General features: G+C 54.9%; 8 protein-coding genes and 3 non-coding genes across 11 annotated transcripts; 5 read left to right on the plus strand and 6 right to left on the minus strand.

Annotated features, from left to right (window-relative positions):
- Positions 1-13: 13 nt before the first annotated feature.
- IWZ02DRAFT_t65 lies at positions 14-135 on the plus strand. Its single transcript has one exon. It is a non-coding gene; the product is annotated as a tRNA-Ala (tRNA).
- A 93-nt stretch (positions 136-228) lies between these two features.
- Positions 229-1098, minus strand: IWZ02DRAFT_268777 (uncharacterized protein). The gene is made up of 2 exons (XM_066763450.1): positions 645-1098; positions 229-591 (listed from the first exon to the last, which is right to left on the minus strand). Exons 1-2 carry the CDS (start codon positions 913-915, stop codon positions 404-406), a joined length of 459 nt encoding a protein of 152 aa, XP_066622083.1. The 5' UTR covers positions 916-1098; the 3' UTR covers positions 229-403.
- A 1177-nt stretch (positions 1099-2275) lies between these two features.
- On the minus strand, positions 2276-4559 carry IWZ02DRAFT_268798 (uncharacterized protein). The gene is made up of 6 exons (XM_066763451.1): positions 4032-4559; positions 3887-3982; positions 3802-3838; positions 3658-3752; positions 3202-3608; positions 2276-3152 (listed from the first exon to the last, which is right to left on the minus strand). Exons 1-6 carry the CDS (start codon positions 4116-4118, stop codon positions 2558-2560), a joined length of 1317 nt encoding a protein of 438 aa, XP_066622084.1. The 5' UTR covers positions 4119-4559; the 3' UTR covers positions 2276-2557.
- A 1816-nt stretch (positions 4560-6375) lies between these two features.
- IWZ02DRAFT_378647 (tRNA a64-2'-o-ribosylphosphate transferase-like protein) lies at positions 6376-8070 on the plus strand (the record flags this gene model as incomplete). Its single annotated transcript, XM_066765000.1, has 4 exons — positions 6376-6710; positions 6779-6813; positions 6927-7781; positions 7877-8070. The coding sequence occupies 4 exons, from the start codon at positions 6376-6378 to the stop codon at positions 8068-8070; spliced, it is 1419 nt and encodes a 472-aa protein (XP_066622085.1).
- Positions 8071-8902: 832 nt separating this feature from the next.
- On the minus strand, positions 8903-9921 carry IWZ02DRAFT_490634 (BAR domain-containing protein; the record flags this gene model as incomplete). Its single annotated transcript, XM_066769677.1, has 5 exons — positions 8903-9297; positions 9357-9415; positions 9465-9612; positions 9672-9842; positions 9909-9921. 5 exons carry the CDS (start codon positions 9919-9921, stop codon positions 8903-8905), a joined length of 786 nt encoding a protein of 261 aa, XP_066622086.1.
- Positions 9922-10314: 393 nt separating this feature from the next.
- Positions 10315-11498, plus strand: IWZ02DRAFT_469667 (uncharacterized protein; the record flags this gene model as incomplete). Its single annotated transcript, XM_066768743.1, has 2 exons — positions 10315-10665; positions 10728-11498. 2 exons carry the CDS (start codon positions 10315-10317, stop codon positions 11496-11498), a joined length of 1122 nt encoding a protein of 373 aa, XP_066622087.1.
- A 227-nt stretch (positions 11499-11725) lies between these two features.
- IWZ02DRAFT_268927 (phosphoribosylformylglycinamidine cyclo-ligase-like protein) lies at positions 11726-14244 on the minus strand. Its single transcript, XM_066763453.1, has 2 exons — positions 13837-14244; positions 11726-13784 (listed from the first exon to the last, which is right to left on the minus strand). The coding sequence occupies exons 1-2, from the start codon at positions 14158-14160 to the stop codon at positions 11982-11984; spliced, it is 2127 nt and encodes a 708-aa protein (XP_066622088.1). The 5' UTR covers positions 14161-14244; the 3' UTR covers positions 11726-11981.
- Positions 14245-14269: 25 nt separating this feature from the next.
- IWZ02DRAFT_451822 (phosphoribosylamine-glycine ligase) lies at positions 14270-16062 on the plus strand. The gene is made up of 2 exons (XM_066767544.1): positions 14270-15268; positions 15318-16062. Exons 1-2 carry the CDS (start codon positions 14464-14466, stop codon positions 15794-15796), a joined length of 1284 nt encoding a protein of 427 aa, XP_066622089.1. The 5' UTR covers positions 14270-14463; the 3' UTR covers positions 15797-16062.
- A 94-nt stretch (positions 16063-16156) lies between these two features.
- On the plus strand, positions 16157-17182 carry IWZ02DRAFT_268934 (uncharacterized protein). Its single transcript, XM_066763454.1, has 4 exons — positions 16157-16402; positions 16542-16599; positions 16763-16855; positions 16925-17182. The coding sequence occupies exons 1-4, from the start codon at positions 16365-16367 to the stop codon at positions 17000-17002; spliced, it is 267 nt and encodes an 88-aa protein (XP_066622090.1). The 5' UTR covers positions 16157-16364; the 3' UTR covers positions 17003-17182.
- A 1191-nt stretch (positions 17183-18373) lies between these two features.
- IWZ02DRAFT_t76 lies at positions 18374-18459 on the minus strand. The gene has a single exon. It is a non-coding gene; the product is annotated as a tRNA-Gly (tRNA).
- Positions 18460-18486: 27 nt separating this feature from the next.
- On the minus strand, positions 18487-18566 carry IWZ02DRAFT_t75. Its single transcript has one exon. It is a non-coding gene; the product is annotated as a tRNA-Gly (tRNA).
- Positions 18567-18844: the final 278 nt, after the last annotated feature.

An 18844-nucleotide genomic window follows, 5' to 3' on the forward strand; every position in this document is an offset into this window, starting at 1 on the left:
AACAACACGAAAAGGGTCTGTGGTCTAGGGGTATGACACTCCCTTAGCAACATCGGTATCTCTCCTTCACAGAGAGCTGCAGATAGTGCAAACCCCAAATGGGAGAGGTCCCGGGTTCAATTCCCGGCGGATCCAATTCTTTTTTTCCTTTTTTGGCCGTTTAAATCTGTTTCATTCGTCTGTTGGATGCGTTGGCATCAAAAGTGCAAAGTTGGGCGGATGCGGAAGCGCGCAAGTCGCGGAGGGCGCAGAACGCAAGTTTTTGGGAGTATTCTCAACCAGCTCACGCACGAGGAAGGAACGGGCATGCTGGGGACCGAGACTGCTCTGCATTTGCGAACTAAAGCATCTGGTACGGAGAAACACACTGTGCGATTTTTTTGCAACCACTGGACGAAGAGTGTCAGAATTGCGAGCGCTTTGTCGTGCAATCAATTAGAATCTGGTGCAAATGGTCGCGCTTCTCGTCTTCGATGAAGGTGGTTGGTTGTCGCGCACAAATGATGAGAGGGGAGACATTAACTAGAACGAAGGCAATTGACCCGGCTTGTCTCCTGCCTATAGACGGCTCGCTCGACCGAAGAGACTTTCCTGTGTAACCTCGATGAGCAAGTATATTGAGGACCACTTCCGTCGAGACAAACTTGACCAGGACACTGTATGGCGACAACAGTCCTCGCCTCGACCACGTAGCTTGCAGAATCCGTTTTCAACATCATTCGACCTGTACAGAAAGTTCTCGACAGCGCGCACTCGTATGGCAAGATCCTCGTACCGTGCACTCAGAACCGAATTCTTCATCAACAACACATAAAACCCCGTCACCAGAAGACTGATCGAGACACGACGAGGAAGCAGCCAATCGCCAGCAGGTAAACAAGCAAAACAACCAAGTCGGTCAATATTTTCCAGCATGATGCGAGTCCCCGAAAAACAACAAGAACCATGCTTGGCTCAAATTCAGACAAGGCCGGTAAGCTTAACGTGCGTAAGACTAAATAAAACTTACCGTCCTCCCGCCGCCGCGATCATGTGTTGCGAGCGAGTGCATGATTACCCGAATGATTATCCAATGCTCGATAATACAGATTCGATAAAGCATCCACGTCGAACGGGCTTGATCGGCTGCTTGGTCGAGCATTGCTTGCGGAATTTTTTCTGGGTAAGGGAACGAAGAGAGTTTGAAGACCGTATCGAGGCGGGGTTGGTGTGCGAAGGAAGAGGTACGTAGGTAGCCTTCTTCACGGCAAAACTTGACGCTGCGGGCGATTGTCTTGCAGCATGACGCTCGCGGATGATGAAGACTTTTTGAGGCAGGGCTGGGATAGTCAGGGACGCGAGAAAGTAGAATCAGATCAGATCGAAAAAGCGGTAGACAATGCCTTGCATTGGCTTCTTGGCGAAAGAAAAAAAACACTGTTGGCCTTATTTATAACCCGTCTGCCTTTGGGGGCCAAGGTCTTCTTGCGTCAACAAGGGACGCCTGTACAGGAATGTCTTAGATGACAAGACGGCGACTAGATAACATTCGAGCAAACAAAAGCGAGGAATCAGAACATCAAATCCCACTTTAAAAGAATCTAGAGCCACGTGCATGCATCCCCCACGCGAGCCCCAACGGACCAGTCGCAAGCACTGCAAAACCCCATCCCCCCCCCCCCCCCCCCCTCCACAAGCCACGAGTCACCTTCGCTAGACAACTGAAGGCAAGGCGAGGCGGACACGGCAAGCAAGCAAGCAAGCCAACCGCGCCAGGGACTCAGGTCGTCGTACCCGTCCGTCGTACGGCACCCACGGCCGGACGGCCGGTCGGACGGGCAGGGCCAGAGCCCGCGAACGCCACTCCCAAGCATTTTCTCATTCACCAACAAGGACACACGCAGCAAACAAGGCAGGCAGCCCGGCCAACAAGCGGACCGTTTTTAATATCGCGCCAAACTGGCTTGATCCCTGAACGCTCGAGCGGTGGTACAGGGACAACCCGCAGAAAAAGGACTGACTACCTCGTGTGCCCGTCTGATTGCTCATTGGCAAACTAAAAAGCTTTGGGGGAAATAACGAGGGATGGACGGTTGGCTGGCTGGTAGGAAGAGGGGCGCTCAAGGCGGTCGTCACATGTTGGCGCCGGCTTGTGATGAGAGGGATTTTGTGGTGGGATGGTTGTTTACAATGAGGCGGGCAGAGGAGCGGATAGAGAGAAAACACGGAAGCGAGGGCGGCAGAGATGACCGAACGGCACGGGCAGAGACACGGGCAGAGACACGGGCAGAGACACGGGCAGAGACACGAGGCTGCTTACTAATGATGAGTTGTCAAAGTCCTGCTTGAATTCCTCGCTCTCGGAAAGATGATTGTATAGTACAGGTGCACTGCAATGAAATCGGGGGCATTACTTCCAACGGTAACAGAGTAGAGAAACAAAGCTTTGGAAGCGCTTGCGAAGGGGATATCATAGAAGGCTGAAGAACTAGGAAAAGAAAATCAAAAGGAAGGCGAAAGCCAAAGTGAACGACTTGGAGACACAGTTCAGACCCCTCATCGAGCCGTCGCTCTTCCATCATGTGTGATGTTGCTGAGGATGCAACTCCTCCATGGCCACCGGCTCAAACCAAGCACTGGCCTGATGCGTCTTCATCGGATTGTCCAAGGTAGGAGGGCTATCGGGGCAGTAATGGTGATGGTGATGGTGGCCAGGCTCGCGATCCACGGGGCTGGCCAATTCACCCACAACCAAATTGGCGACATGCTTATCACCATAGTGCTTGCGGTGCTGTTCGGCGACGCCACCATCATTGACGACGGTGCTGTTGTTGCTGTCCTTGAGACGCAGGTCGCTAGCATCAGAGGTACTGCGGCTAGTGCGCTGCTGGTGACGTTGCGGGCCTAGGTCTGAAAGATGCGCCTGCGAGTCGCACGACTTGCGTGTCTCGCTGCGGATGATGACTTCCTGGACGACACTGATGGAGCCGGAGAATGTTGATGCGAGGAACGGCCAGAAGATGGGCATCGATGCCGTGAGGATGGCCAGATTGACTTCGACGTCGGATGTGAGGACAATGGGCGGCGCGTACCAGGGAGGGTCGTAGGTCGGGTAGGAACCAGCGTGCGATTTGACGATGAGCCAGAGACGGAGTGCAGCGCAGATTACAGCACTGGATACAGCGTCAGCAGAGAATCGAGGACCAGTGAGATGAAACGTACACGGTGCCCAAGCTGAACAGGCCAATGAGGCCTAGCTTTTGCCTTTTGCACATCTTTAATCGAGCCAATGTCGGGAGTGGGATGGTGAGAATGAGGATGTCGAGGCACATGTTGCTGGCCGTGTGTGACACATAGCCTTTGTACGTCTCGTCCGCATCGCTAGAGCCAAATAGGATGCAGTGGCCATCAACGAGGAAATTCCAACTCTTTTCAACGGGATTGCAGCTGAACACAACTATGAAGAAGTAAGCTGTCCCCCAGCATGCAACAGCGACAGCAATGCAAATGAAAGTCCAATAGAGAACAGGATAAGAACGTCGTCCAAACAGCCTAGTATACTGCACGGCGATCGACAGCTTGATAAGGCCGGTGCTCGAGCAATACGTTGCATTGGTCCACATGAACCACTGGAAGAATCAGCGTCGATCGTTCAAGGACCCGACTCATAGGCCTTACAAAGAGATATTTTGAAAACACAGAGTAGTTGATTGTTCCATCAGGATTTTCTCCCAACATTGACCTCAAATGTAGGCCGAAACCGTATGGGACCTCTATACCAGTGTTAGCAGGTGACGAGATGGAGAAACTTTGACAACAAACCATTGTTCACCGTGACAGTTCCAAAGGTCGACGAAATCTGCACCAGTCAATCATCTCCACGGTCAGGTGAAGGCGCCAGTCTTACGAGTGCAAGAGATACGATGAGATCGTCCCATCCAGGGGACCGTACGACTTTGAATCGACACCATAAACGAAGGAGTACTGCTATCCACGCAGTAAGCTACAGAGCATTAGTAAGGAGAAAGCTGCGAGGAGATTGATTTTATTACAAGCAGGAATATCGAAGTTCCGCGAATTGTTGATGGCAGATGAGTTACGGGGAGAGGATAGTCGGGGGGTGTCAACCAGCGGGCCATGGCTTCCCGTCGGCAGTCAGGACTGCTGTGGCATTTTTCAGAATGCGGACAGCAGGGCCATGGGAAATTGGAGCAGGTGTAGGAGTTGATGAATAAGAACGAGGGGAGTGGAATCCTTGAAGCAAGGAAGGCGGCTTGCTCTAAAGTAACGGCCCGCAGGCTCTATAGTGGCCTGGGGTCGTGTGGATCCCTCTTGGTCGTTTGCTGGGCTTCCGGCCTTTTCGATGGCGTACGCATCCACACGTACGAGTTTTTGGGTTCCTCCCATGACTAGGCCAGGCCACCTGCTGGTCCAGAGAAGCATTCGTCTGTCATGACCTGACTAGCAAGTTTCAGGGTATGAATGTGGTGGATTGCCGTGTCGGAAGAGACGGGGAAAATCCCTAATGGGCCACCAACGCTGTCAACGGTGCGCCTCCCGTAAGGAACAAGAAGCTAACTTGCCACGAGCTCTAGCTAAGCTACTTGTGTATCGTGGCTTCCATCTTGCTGTCAGATCTTGACCCCAGCAGGGTAAATGGTCCGTTAGAGTGGGAATTAATTTCTAGTCAGGGCGCGGCCAACGACAAGGGCCAAGAATTTGGGCGCCAAAGTGACGGGTTGCAACACTTTGCAGAAAAGAAAGTCGGTGGTAAGGTAATTTGGGAGAGGACTGTTGATGGCCATTCCCACAAGACGCCGCGGCGAGCCACGAGAAGCGGAGCCAGGAACATGCCCGTCGACACAAGACTGGGTTTTCGGCCCCGATTCTATTGGTGAGCTAGTGGGGTACGCGCCACTGGGCAAGAGCAATCCTCCTTGGAGACCTGAAGATTTGAACGGCGATGGAGCAACAATAGGAAAAGAGGACCTGTGTAGCTCCGCTCGGCGCTTGAGGCTGTGATGCAGGCGCAGATCATACGCAAGGACGTGACTCGGTCGCAGTCGAGAGCGACATCAAGAATCGGGATCGGCCGCGTTAGCTGGAGCTTCAATGTGCTTTTGGAGAGTCGCAAGCGAGCTGCAGATGGACAAGTTGTTACTGGTCGACTTTACAGTACGAAGATGGTCCGCGCCTTGCAGGTTGGGCGGTTAAATGAGAGCTTGGTCATCGGCGAATTTTGCTCTCGAGCCTGACGTCGTCATGACCGGTATAGATAGTCGCCGAATGTACCGTCAGGAGTCTGTTGTTGCCAGCGTTGGTTCCTGTCCCAACCAACAACAGGCAGGCAGGCAGGCAGGCACGCAGGTGCCGAACACGAAGGCCAATCGAGATGGATGGGATTTGGCTTCAATGGCGTACCAGAGAGAGGTGCAACTTCGAACGTCGTGGTCAAGTCTCCACTTTCTGAATCTGGGGTAGGAAGGTTGGCCAAAGGCGCCGGCAACGCGAGACTGCAGCGGGAGGCGGAAGCCAAACGAGGGACTGCTTGCGCATTGCAGAAGGCGGAGGGCGAAGACAGGGTTGCAGGCCGTCAGCACGCGTGTTTGGGTTTTCCGCTCGCTGCTAATTGCAAAGTGGGCGGAGACTCCAAGCCATGATCCTCGTGTGCTCCTTGACGCCTGCGGGCCGTCGGTGCAGCTTTCCTCCCCGACCATGCTCTTGGGCAGATTCGATTCACCACGGGCAAAGATCAGCTTCGTCAGTTGTCACGCATGGCTACTTGCCGGCTCCAGTTGGCCAGCTGCCTCGAAACTCGATCCGATTTAGAAGCAGTCTGGTTGGAGGTGCTGTTTCGACAGGGCAAAGGCCAGGCCCAACAACGTGTGCTGGTTGACAGCCAGGGCCATCGGACGTAAATTACGCGAGGACGCACAAGGCTGCTTCAAGATGGGACATGTTCTTGGGTGAAGACCAGGACACGCGGCCCCGAGTCGTGCGACGGTCGCTTCGAGCGGATTGCAAGATGCACTGAGTCGATGCTCAATGAGTGTGGCACAAGGTGGAAACATTGGGTCGAGACCATTCCCCACTGATTGTCTGCTGGGGAAAAGATCAACCGCTGAAGCTGAAGCTCGCAATCGAAAGTCAGTCAACCGACGCGGCAAGGCTTCCGGCGGACCGATGGCGCTCGACTCGACTGACTGGGATCGGAAACGCAAAACCGCCCGTGGACGGACGCGACCCGAGCCCGAGCGAGATCCATCCATCTCCAGTCAACACCAAATGGCCTGTGCTTTCTTTGCATTCAATCTCTTCCAGTGCTTCCAGTTGTTCCGCCATCGACACCAACGCCCCATATCTGAATCGAACCTTGGACTTGTCATCCCACGCGTCATGACCTCGCACCAAATCAGCACAGCAGACATCATCTTCCCCGTCCTATCCGGAAACTCCATGTCCAGCACCTTGTCATCGCTCAAGCGCTCAACTCTGTCCACGTCCAATCGGTTGCACTCCATCGCTTCAGACGCAGAGTTTGTCGGCGCCGTGGCCGACGCCTATCAGCGGCCTCTGGTGGCCAATGAGAGGTGCGGCAGCTGGTACATACCGCTGGAGCGCAAGGCGGCGAGCGCCTACTTCAAGAGCACGGACGGCCACATGGGTGAGTGGAGCTTCAGCTTGAGACGGCTCAATGTTCAAGTTCTTGAGGTGGCGGGAAAGCATGATGGGTAGGTTGACTTTCAGTTGCGCAGCCCAACGCCGTCGAGCACGGCATCTAAGGTTGAGACGCTGGCAGGTGCGTAATAGTCGACTCCACCCGGAGAGGAAAGCGTACGTTGATTTCGTAGATGTTCCGGCGACTCCTCCAGCCTGGTTGCATCAAGGTTGTCCAATCGCCCGGGGAACTGCTCGGGTCTCCAGGTTGCTGATTCGTACTCTTGCAGGGATGCCTGATGCTCTATCAAAGACGATTCCAACATGGTGCGCCGTTTGGAACAGACTTCTGTTTCCAAGCAACCCAGAAGCTCCCCAGCTATTTACGCCCCGTCAGTCAGTGTCGGAGTCTGAACACTCGCAAATCGCCGCTCGACTCGACTCATTCGTCGAATTGGCTCGAGAACTTGGGCTTGACCTGGCAAGCCTTCGAGCGCACCTGACCAAGCCGCTCCGCCCAATCTGGGTGACCCAAGAGTCGGCGCTACCATCGTCACCCCTTGACTTTCCAACCTTTCACCCGATCATCCTCTGCACGTCGTCGCGCCGGGTCGTCGGTGGCGAAGTATCTGAGGGCGGCTACGTCCAGGGTGCCGGTGACGACGCCGAAGGCTGGGCCAACGGCCTCACGCCGCAGCTGTTTTGGGAGAACAAGCTGCAGCTGCTTGACACGGCCGAGGGTGAATTGCCCGACCTCATCTCCAATCTTCTCGAGCAGTGCTCTCGCAGTGAGAGCAACGCCACCAGCGCCGCTGTCCCCGTCAAACCTGCCACATGGCTCTCAGTCTGCCCACACGCGTCGCTGACGCAGAACGACGCAGACTTTGACGCTGTCATCTCGTGCACTGAGGCACCTGATGCGGCGCTCAAGCAGCGAAAGAAATCCAAGTACTGCCACCTTAAATGTACCACAGGTAAGCTGGGCAGCCGAGATCTACGCATAGCTCTACCCGCTCTTGAGGCCTTTATGCGTGATCTACCAACAGGCAACTCGCTCCTTGTCAGCTGTGGAACAGGCAAGGATATCTCAGTAGGCGTGGCGCTGGCGGTGCTGTGCCTGTATGCTGATGAAAGAGGTGCGTGCCGTTTCTTGACGACCCTATCAAACCTACAAAATTTTCATGACATCTAGCACCGCCGCTCGAACCGCCCCTGACAACTAACTCTCCTCCTCCCACAGGCACACGCACCCTCGCTCCCACCGCCTCGATCAACAAATCCTTCATCAAGCAGCGCCTCAGCTGGATCATGACGTCTTTCCCCGACGCCAAGCCCTCGCGCGCAACGCTGCAGTCGGTCAACGCCTTTCTCTTCTCGCCGCGCGAGGCCGAGCCAGCAGCGACAAAAGGAGTCGGTGAGCAACAGACTGCGTGAATAGCTCCGTGTTGCTGCCATGCTCGCGATATTTCTCTTGCGTCCCACCCCATCACTGGCGCTCAGGCTCAGGTAGGACGATGAAGTGGGACGCGGCGCGGCGGCGCGGGTCCGATGAGATGCCCGATGAGCCAGCCATGCCAGGCCCTTGGAAGAGTCGAGTGGGTTCGATGATTCGATTCGATTCGATTCGGACGCAGGATGTCAGAAATCTATCCGGCAGCACGGCACTGCAGCTTCCAAACTCTGCAAAGAAGCAACGACAAGGCACTTAGCCTGCCATTGTAAGGTGAGGCGAGTAGCCGAAGTTTGGCAGTCACCAGTCAAGAATAATGGGGACAGAGGATGCTGGGGCGGCTTGTATGGTCAAAAGACGGACAGGAATCAGCGTGATGGACTTCGGCTCGGCGTTACAAGCAGCAGCCCAACTCCCTAGAGCGAAGATTCTGGGGGAAATTTAGACGCCGTGGGAAGGCGGGAGAGTCGAAGCATCCAACGTCGCTACTTTTGGAATATAGTGGTTGGATGAGTGTACTAAGTCAGGCCAAATTATGACTGAAAGAGAAGGGATGGTGATGGGCCGTAGAATTGAGCAGCACAGTGCAGAGCAAAGCGTTAGAATCTTTCTAGGCGGCTAAGAAGCAGCCGCCAAAACGCATTTTATTAGATTCCCGATGCACACGCGCAACAACGCCAATGATATCCCAGGTAGATGATGATTGGCGGGGGGGATGCATGTCTGCTTGCTGATTCGAGGCAAGTCGACCAGAAACCGCACCAACAGATGAGAGAGAAGGAAACGGTAAAAACAATTGCAATATCAAACTTCCGCTCAGACAGTCCCTGCAATACTCAACTCGCGTATCTCCTGCAACACCTCCTCGACACGCTGATCCAACTGGCCACTGGCATACTGATCCCTCACGTCGGCATCGAGGTACTGCTGGACCTGGGCCATGCGCGAGTAGGCCTCTGCGCAGAAGCGCAGCTGGATCTTGACGAGGGCTTCGAACGAGGGGTCGAGGTAGGGGACGCGAAGGTCGATGAGCTGCGGCAGCTCGTTGGTCAGCTGCTCGTTGAGCTGGTCGTAGGCCGCCTTGGCCAGCTGCTCGTCCTTTTCGGCGCGCGGGAGCTTGGTGGGGTCCTTGTCGGGCTTGTCGGTCAGCTTTCGCACTTTGGCGCGCATTGCGTCGTAGTCTGTTTGCTTGTGCCCGCGCTTCTTGATGCCTATAGTGCAGTGCGTCAGTTTTCTGGTCACGTCTGTTGTTGCGCCGGGGATGTCGTACATTCGTTGATTTCGGGGAAGTAGGCGCAGAATCGCGATATAGGTTCAAGAATGGTTTGTCTGCAAGCACGTCAACTCGCATTCTTCAGAGCAGGTTGCCTCTACGCACCGGTACGGCCCGTCCAATGCCTTGATCGTTTCCGCATCCAAGTCTGCCACTGCTTCCTTGTAGCTTCTGCTCACACCATCTCTGGCACCGGCGTCTCCGTAAAAAGCGTCAATTGTCTCGGCAATGCGCATTTGCGAGGCCGTCATGGCTAGAAAAGCAAGCAATCAGCATTGTCCCCATCGCCTCGCTATACCATGGCCTTTGTACCTCGTAGCGAGTCCAGATAGCCCTTGGCTTCCTTTTGTAGCTTGTTGGCGGCCGACTCCATGGTGCGGTACCGGCGCAGCTCCGTCTCAAAGTCTCGGTCGTTGGTCTTTTCGACATGGCCCGTCTTCATCATGACCTGGGTCGTTGCCCGGTTGACGCCCTTTTTGAAGCCTGCAGAGCGACGCGGAACGGGTCAGCGGTTCGTCCATATTGAGGGGCCCGGATTTGCCCACGTACCTGACCAAGACATGGTGATTTTGCTGTAGCCGTTTGTCTCGTCGGGTGGTTGTCTTGTTCAGAGGGTCTTGGATGCGATGCAATCGAGGGGCTGTGGTGGGGGCGACGCGCGGTGCAAGAGGTGGTGACAGTACTGGCGATGGGCGTAGTGGGAGAAATGAAGGCGAAGAGGAGAGGCGCAGGAGGACAGTAGGTAGGCTGCGGCCGGTGGTTTTGCGCAACTGAGTGGGAGTGGGTGTGGCTGTGATGACGGCTGTATACAACCTTGGCTGGCTGGCTGCACTGGCTGCCCTGGCGTAGCCGTAGTTGCGCCCGTCAGAGGGGCTTGGCATGACGACGATTCCGCCGTCATTCATTATGGCTTCCGCTCGTTTCAAAACACCGCCGTCCTTCACCTCCACACCGCATGCTGCCTTCGCTGCCAGCCCGTCGTAGCCTCTTGCGCTTCGCACAATGCGCCCACCGCGTCCAAGCTAGATGTCAATCGACGGATTCTCAGCCCAAGGTCGTCTTTTCCGGCATTCAGCCCACCGGCATTCCGCATCTGGGAAACTATCTCGGCGCTCTGCAGCAATGGGTGAAGCTGCAGGACAGCGTTGGCCCTGATGACACCGTCATCTACTCAATTGTCGACTTGCATGCTTTGACAATGCCCAAGGACGCCGCCCAGCTGCGGGAATGGCGCACGCAGATGCTCGCGAGCCTGCTAGCCGTGGGACTGGACCCGGCCAAGTCGACCATTTTCTACCAGTCCGACGTACGCGACAGCACCATGTCCAACGCGCGCAAGGGGAATCAGACCGACTGACGGGTCTCCAGGTCCCTGCGCACTCGGAGCTCATGTGGTTGCTGAGCTGCCACGCCTCTGTGGGCTACCTTTCGCGGATGACGCAATGGAAGAGCAAGATGGACGTGGCCACCGATAGCAACATCGACAGCATGGCCGTCCGCCAAAAGCTGAAGCTGGGCTTGTTCTCATACCCAGTCTTGCAAGCCGCCGACATTCTCGTCCATCGCGCGACCCACGTGCCCGTGGGCGACGACCAGCGCCAGCACCTCGAGTTTGCGCGTGAGCTGGCTATCGGCTTCAACGCCAACGTCCTGCGCGCCCCCGTCCTCGTCAAACCCACGACCCTCTTCTCCCCCGCCCGCCGCGTCATGTCGCTCGAAGATCCTGCGAACAAGATGAGCAAGAGCCAGGGCTCCGACCTCTCTCGCATCTACATCACAGACTCGGAAGAAGAGATTCGGCGCAAGATTGTCAAGGCCCGCACAGACAGTGTGCGCGGTGTTTCCTATGACACAAAAACGCGGCCTGGCGTCTCGAATCTGGTCGAGATCATGTGGCATTTGGGAGGAGCGGCGAGCGTCGACGACGTCGTAAACGAGTGTAAAGATCTGGACATGAAAGACTTCAAAGCAAAGGTTGCAGATACGGTGGTGGAGCGCCTGGCGCCCATTCGCGATCGCTATCTTGACTTCATGGGCCGGCCGGAGCATCTGCGAGAAATTGCGGACCACGGCGCAGACAAGGCGCGAACACGGGCTGGCGAGACGATGAGGCAGGTTAGAGACGCCATTGGGCTTTAGAAGTCAAGCGGGAAATTTTCATAGTGCATTCTCATGCGTCAGTTCCACGCCCATCGCTTAGCCTTCTCCGCATAGCATCAGCACATGAGTGCAGTTGAACCCTTCGAAAAGTAGATGGATGAGCAGGATAGTCCTGATTGCAGTTGGGTTGAAAGACATCTTTCAGGCATTCTGGTAAAAGATCAGACAGACGAAACGTTGGAAAAGATTACCTCGAAACAAACTTCATCATTTCCATGACAAACTTCTTGTGTTGGGACGCTTGCTGAATGTGAATGCCTTGTTTTGTATTTCTTTTCTCTTGACACCACTATGGGATGTGAATGCTCCCTATATGCGCCGCACTTGTCTACTTATCCAATCCAACATTGTCCACACCGTGGCATCTTCGCCATTCAAAAAACCCAAAAGAAAGCAAAAAGATTTTCCTCCCGAACCGAAAAACCCATAAATCCCTCATCCCGTCATGACTAAAGCCATCACCTACTGCCAAACCTGCATATTCTTGACCTCGCAGCCCTCCCCCGTCGTCCTCTTGACCAAACGACCAACCTCGTACACGTTCTCGCCGTGCTCTTGCAGCACCTCAACGGCGCGATTCTTGTTCTCGGGCGCCACGACGATGACCATGCCGAGGCCGGCGTTGAAGGCGCGGACGAACTCGGCGTCCTCGACGGCGCCGGCCTTCTTGAGCCACGCGAAGACGTCGTGGACGGGCCACAAGCCCGCCTGCACCTCGGCCGACAGGTGCGCTGGAAGCATGCGTGGGATGTTTTCGACGAGACCGCCGCCGGTGATGTGCGCCATGCCCTTGAGGAGATTTTTGCGCGTGGCCGCGAGGAGCGAGCGCACGTAGATGCGCGTTGGTGTGAGAAGGCTGGCGCCAACCGTCTCGCCAGACTTGCTCCACGGCGCTGGCGAGTGGAAGCCGAGGCCAGCGCGCTTGACAACCTTGCGAATGAGAGAGAAGCCGTTTGAGTGCGGACCGTGTGATGACAGGCCCAGCAGCACGTCGCCTTCGGCCATGGCCGCCGTGTTGGGAAGAATGGTGGCATCGCGCGCAATGGCACCAATGGCGGCACCGCCGGCGTCGTACTCGCCTGCCTGGTAGAGACCTGGCATCTCAGCCGTCTCGCCACCAACCAGTGTGCAGTTGGCTTGCTTGCAGCCCTCGGCAACGCCAGAAACAAAGGCTGCGGCCGAGGCGACATCCAGCTTGCTGCAAGCGTAGTAGTCGAGGAACATGAGTGGCTCGGCGCCCTGGACGACCAAGTCGTTGACGTTCATGGCAACCAGGTCAATACCCACCGTGTCGTGCTTACCCATCTCAAAGGCGATTTTGACCTTGGTGCCAATACCGTCAATGGCGCCCACGAGTATAGGCGCAGAGGTGTACCCTGCGGCAGCCAGGTCAAAGGTTCCGCCAAAGCCGCCAATGTCGGCGTCGGCACCTGGACGACGGGTGGACTTGACTGATGCCTTGATCTTTTGAACAAGCTGATTGCCTGCATCGATACTGACACCAGCAGAGGCGTACGTCATGGCCTCTTGCTTCTCAGGGGTAGCCCTCTCGACAGTGGTGCCATCTTCGGCGGGCTCGAGGAGCTTCCAGATGCACTCAATGTTTTCCTTCTTGAATTCATTGATCAAGTGATTGGCGATGCCATTAAAGTTGTGTGTTGCCAGGGCCAGAATGGTGGGACCAGCACCAGACAAACAGATGCCAAGCAGACCTGGGTGTGATTTGGGAGTCACTGACTTCAGAATTTCCGTGAGACCGGGGATGAGCGTCTTGCGATACGGTTGATGAATCTTGTCCTGCATGCCTTCGTAAATCATGTCAGGGTCTGGGGGAGACTCTCCCAGGGCTGTCGTCAACAATGCTATTCTTTGCAGGTTGAAGACCATGTCGGGACGAGAGTACTTTTCCGGAAGGACTCCTCTGGCCTTGGCAGTCGAGACCTCGAACTGGGGTATTATAGCAATGCACTTGATTTCCTTTGCCCACTTGAACTTTTTGTAGTGACCAATGTTGAGTGGAGGCTCCGGCGGCTGGAGGCCAGTGTCCACACCACCAGCAGGCTCGGGCAGGACCTCTGCCAGAGGGATTTCCTTGCGGGCCATGTCCTCTGGGTCCAGCTCATTGAGGTATGTTCCGACGAATCCACCATAGAGCGCCGCCGCGACATTGTCCGGATGTCTCTCAATCATCAAGCAGTAATCCAGCATTCTAGCCTTGGTGAGACCAAGCTTTCCAACCTCGTTTCCGAGGTTTACACCTGCGACCTGGGCGGGAATCAGCCGGCGCATAGTTTGTGCATCCAACGTTCCAACTCACCACTGCGGCTCCACTGCTCCCCAAACCTCTTCCCAGCGGAATTGGGTTTTTGATGTGGACATGCACGCCGGGGAATGTCCTTTGGCCATGGCACTTGAGAACGTAGAGGGCGGTGCGGGTGATGAGGTTGCTGTCTGGGTCCAGGCTGACTTCCTCTTCGCCTTGGCCTTCGTAGGTTATGCGACAGTTGAGAGGGCTGGATTGTGCGGCGCCGTCGTTGGGGGTGACATGAAGCTCGAGATAGATGGAGAGGGCGAGGCCAATGACATCGAAGCCGGGGCCGATGTTGGCAGAGGAGCAGGGGACTTTGATGACGCAGGCCATGGTGGTTGGGTGCGTGTGCGAAGTCAGCGACCTCGATGGGCTCGCCGGACGAGTCTTTCTCTGGTGGTTCGAGATGGAGTCAACGCTCTGCTCTGCGCCAGCCCTACGCGAAAACTGGGAGCAAGGGTCACGCGTTTATCGTGACCGCACTGGCATTGAGCTAGTATCGGCAGATGCGGCAAGGACTTATTGGCCAGGCGTGCCCCGCGAATCGGACCATCTCCACCAGAATTTCAGAGCTTGCGCCGCGGGGCATTCGACATTGAACGCCAGACAACAATCAATCATTCCCACACTGGCCCAATGGCTGACATTCGCGTCCTCATTGTCGGCAACGGCGGCCGTGAGCATGCCATTGCATGGAAGCTCGCCCAATCCCCGCGCATCGACCAAATATTTGTTGTTCCCGGCAATGGCGGCACCGGCGCCCTTGACAAGACCAAGAACATCGAGACGGTCAAAGCCGACGACTTCCCCGGACTCGTCAAATTCGCCCTCGACAATGACGTCAACCTTCTTGTCCCTGGCCCCGAGGCTCCCCTCGTCGATGGCATTGTAGACCACTTCAAGGCAAATGCTCCCAAGATTCTCGCCTTTGGTCCGTCGGGCCCTGCCGCCCGCATGGAGGGCAGCAAGACCTTTTCCAAGGACTTTATGAAGCGCCACAACATTCCCACCGCTGCCTACCAAAACTTCACCTCGCACGATGCCGCTCGCGCCTACCTGGACAGCGTCGACCATCCCGTTGTCATCAAGGCCGACGGCCTGGCTGCTGGCAAAGGCGTCATTATCCCCACAACAAAAGAGGAGGGTCACAAGGCGCTCAAGGACATCATGCTGGACCGGGAATTCGGTGCTGCCGGTGATGAGGTCGTCATTGAGGAGTTTCTTGAGGGTGACGAGCTCAGCATACTGAGCTTTAGCGACGGCACCACCATCCAGAGCCTGCCGCCTGCACAGGACCACAAGCGCATTTTTGATGGCGACCGGGGGCCCAACACCGGCGGCATGGGTACCTACTCTCCCACTCGCATCGCTCCCAAGGACGTGGTGGACAGAATTCACAAGGAGATTCAACAGCCTACAATTGACGGCATGCGCGCTGAAGGTAAGGTATGACTCCTTCAACCATTGGGTGGTATGCTGATAGGTATCAGGCTACCCTATGGTTGGTTGTCTCTTCACTGGTCTCATGATGACCAAGAACGGACCAAAGGTCCTTGAGTACAATGTCCGCTTTGGCGACCCAGAGACCCAGTCACTGTTGCCCCTCTTGGAGACCGACCTCGCTGAAATCATGCTGGCTGGTGCCCAGGGCAAGCTCGGTGGCTTTGAGGTCAAGGTTGCCGACAGGGCTGCCACGACTGTGGTGGTGGCTGCTGGTGGATACCCTGGATCCTACAAGAAAGGCATCGAGATGAAGCTGGACCCCGTCCCTGAAGACAATGTCCATTTCCACGCCGGCACGAGCCTCAAAGATGGCATCTTTCGCACTGCTGGCGGACGCGTCATTGCGTCAACAGCATGGGCACCGACTCTGGAGGAGGCCGTCAAGAAGGCGTACAAGGGCGTCGAGGCAATTCACTTTGAAGGCATGCAATATCGCAAGGACATTGCCGGTCGGGCTTTGAGGTGAAATTGTACGGTGAGTGAATGGCAAAATAGCCACTCAGCATGGGACTCTGGATGCTTGAGAAAATGCATGAGAGAGATGTGAGAAAGTCTGGCCAGCGTAAGTAACAAGCCAGATAGAAATGAAATAAGAAGTACTCAAAAGTGGGCATGTTTCATACAGATTACAAGCAACTGACTGTCCATTTCTTCGCAAGTACTTCTGCCTCGCCGTTGAATTTTTTGAGCAGCAAATCAAGCAAGAGGACGTGTTCAGTCTCAGTGATGTCGTAGTTGGACACCCCCTGCCATTCCATCAATTGCCGACCCCGGTCTTGCGCTAGTAATTGTGCCGTTCCCGTCACACCGCCCGCCAAGACGTCCGCTCACCAACCAGCTGTGGCCGACCTCCATCAACGTCGTCATTCCATTTTGACATAATCCATCAGCAAAAAGTGCCCTCGACCACTCCCGTTCGCTCGCAGAATCGTCCGGCGCTGTGAGCTTCTACCGCCGCTACCACTCAATCGCGACCGTTCCTGCCTCGACCGACGACCGCCGCTGTACCCTTCATACCGTACTCGACCGCCATAATGAAGCCCGTCGTTTCTGCTCTGAATGCATGGACATGGTACGCGCCAGCACCCCAACCGATATCTCTCGCTGTCCTCATACCGCAGTCTTTCTGCTTGGAGGAGTGTCTGTGGAGATTTCGCGCATGACTGCTTGAAGCTTCTATACCGTTGGATTCCGCTAACGCCACGCTTCAGCATCGTCGTGTCCATCTTCGCAATCGTAATCCTTTCCGTCATCGGCTCGCTGTTCAAGGTACGCCTGTCGTGACCTTTTTGTAACTCCGGATTATTCTCCCTCGCTCTGGCCCCCGCTTTACAGCGCGCTTCGCCGAATCACCGCACCTCCGCATCATCACACCGATCGTCAGCTACGTTTGCTGCACCAAAACGGATCAGCTAACATGGAGATATCTTAGACGAACAACCACGTCATGATGGGCTCAACGGAAGATCCAGAGAATGGCCCCGTCGTCGCCGCCTCGGTATTTGGTGCGGTAGCCGTCTACGGTGTACGTCCTCAGCCTCCCATGTCGCTCTTCCCCGCGCCTACAAGTGTGCTAATAATCCTCCGTTCACAGGTCTTCCTCGTCTTTTGCGCTGGCCAAGCATATTTGCACGTGCGCGAGAGCCGTCGCGGCGCCATTGCGCTTTCCTAAACGCACTTCCTCTCCTTGCTTGAAAGCACAGAACATGCATGTCTATTACTTGACGCGAATCCCGAGCGCTGCAGCTTTTGCTGTCTTAGAGCGTAGTCTCGTGGGGATGTTGTTCGTCGTGGAGCGGCGGAGGAGGATCGACGCGAATGTGCTTGCCCGGTCGGAGCCTGGACACGTCCTGGACACGTCTAGTGAACGACGAGACCAACTCAGTTCAGCGCGGGCCGTGATGGACTAGTCTTGTGCTCCTGCTTTGTCCGGCGACGCCCTCTTGCGCATTCGCCTTGCCACGTTCCTTCCGCCTCGCCGGGTTTGCATGTGGACTGACTAGGTTGGAGACGGCCCACTCAAAAACGTCTATGGCTCGGGGTACCCCCCGCTACTTTTCCCTTTTCATTGTCCATCTTTGCTATGTTGTCGATGGCTTGTCGGTCTGCTCTTTGGTTTCCCTGTACAGGTACGTTTTAACGTCGGCGTTTGTGGGCGCGTCAGGGTCGGATGGTTGGTCGTCTATCTTTACATGGTCTGATTCTTTGAGTAATCCATTTTTTCTGCGAATTGATTACTGGCGAGCGAAGTTTGTGTTGTTGCGTGGTGCTGTCCGTGACAATGTGTCAGATTGACTTCCCGGCTCAATTTGGCGGAGTGGAAGAGGTGGCATATCTGGCCCACAAATCGGTCTCTGAGTGACGCTACACCTGTGGCGATGTGTCATGGTTGTCCTTCTCAACAAATGCCAACATCCACAAGCGTGTTGCGGTAGAAATGCAAGGTTGTGATCAATGACTGTAGAAGTGTTGCTCTTCGCCTCCCAGCAACTCAAGCAAAGCAAGCGATTATCACCCTTTCTGAAAAGCCAGCCATTCATTAGCCGTAGATTGTGAAGGCCGTGGATCTCTGTCGCCGCTCGTGGGCAGTGTGCTTGCGCTCTGCGGGTGGAGATGCTGCTCAGTGCGGTTGATTGGACTTCTGCTGGAGTTGTTGACTTGCTCCGTCAAGCTTGATCTTATGTCGCTCATCCAGTCCCTACGACTGCCTTACTACGTGCGCAGAAGAAAAAGCTCGGTATATTTGACCTACGCGGATCAAGTGCTAATTGAAGGGTTGGGTTGGCCGTTCGCTTGCCAGTCCACAATTTACCGATTTGGGTTTCATGTCGCAAGACCAGCACCTTCGTACCGCTCATTCGACGACGTGGAAGTAATTGTGCCTCGCTCCTTCCCTGATTTCCCCGTCCATACCACAAGACCGCACGCCGTCCCTGAAATCCCCCCTGACCCCCCTAATCCTCCCCCCCAAAAAAAAAACATCACCACCACCTCCGCAACCCGACTACAATCATTCAGGATAGTCGAAAAATGCAAAAAGAAATGCGTCGGCCGGGAATCGAACCCGGGGCTCATCGAAGATGCTGCGGGAAATGGCAACGATGAATTTTACCACTAAACCACCAACGCTTAGCAAAGATCACTGACAATGATCAGTGCGCCAGCCCGGAATCGAACCGGGGGCTGATCGAATCATGTGATGGCAACGATCAATTTTACCACTAAACCACTGGCGCATGAATGATGAATCCGTTCTTTTATGCGCATTTTAATTAACCTATACTAGAAGATTAATTAATTCAACTATTAATTCATTAATTAATTAATTAATTAAATAATTATTTTACGTCTTACTAGAGCTATAGGTTAATTAATTATTTTACGTCTTTTTTTTTTTTTTTTTTTTTTTAATTAATTAATTAATTAATTATTTTACTATAAGATTTAGCACTATAGGGAGTTAAATTAAGGGTGAATAATAATAATATATTTAGTATAGATATTAGATAAAACC

This window comes from Phyllosticta citriasiana (assembly GCF_038021145.1).
Source record: "Phyllosticta citriasiana strain CBS 120426 chromosome Unknown IWZ02scaffold_7, whole genome shotgun sequence".
NCBI classification, from domain to species: domain Eukaryota; kingdom Fungi; phylum Ascomycota; class Dothideomycetes; order Botryosphaeriales; family Phyllostictaceae; genus Phyllosticta; species Phyllosticta citriasiana.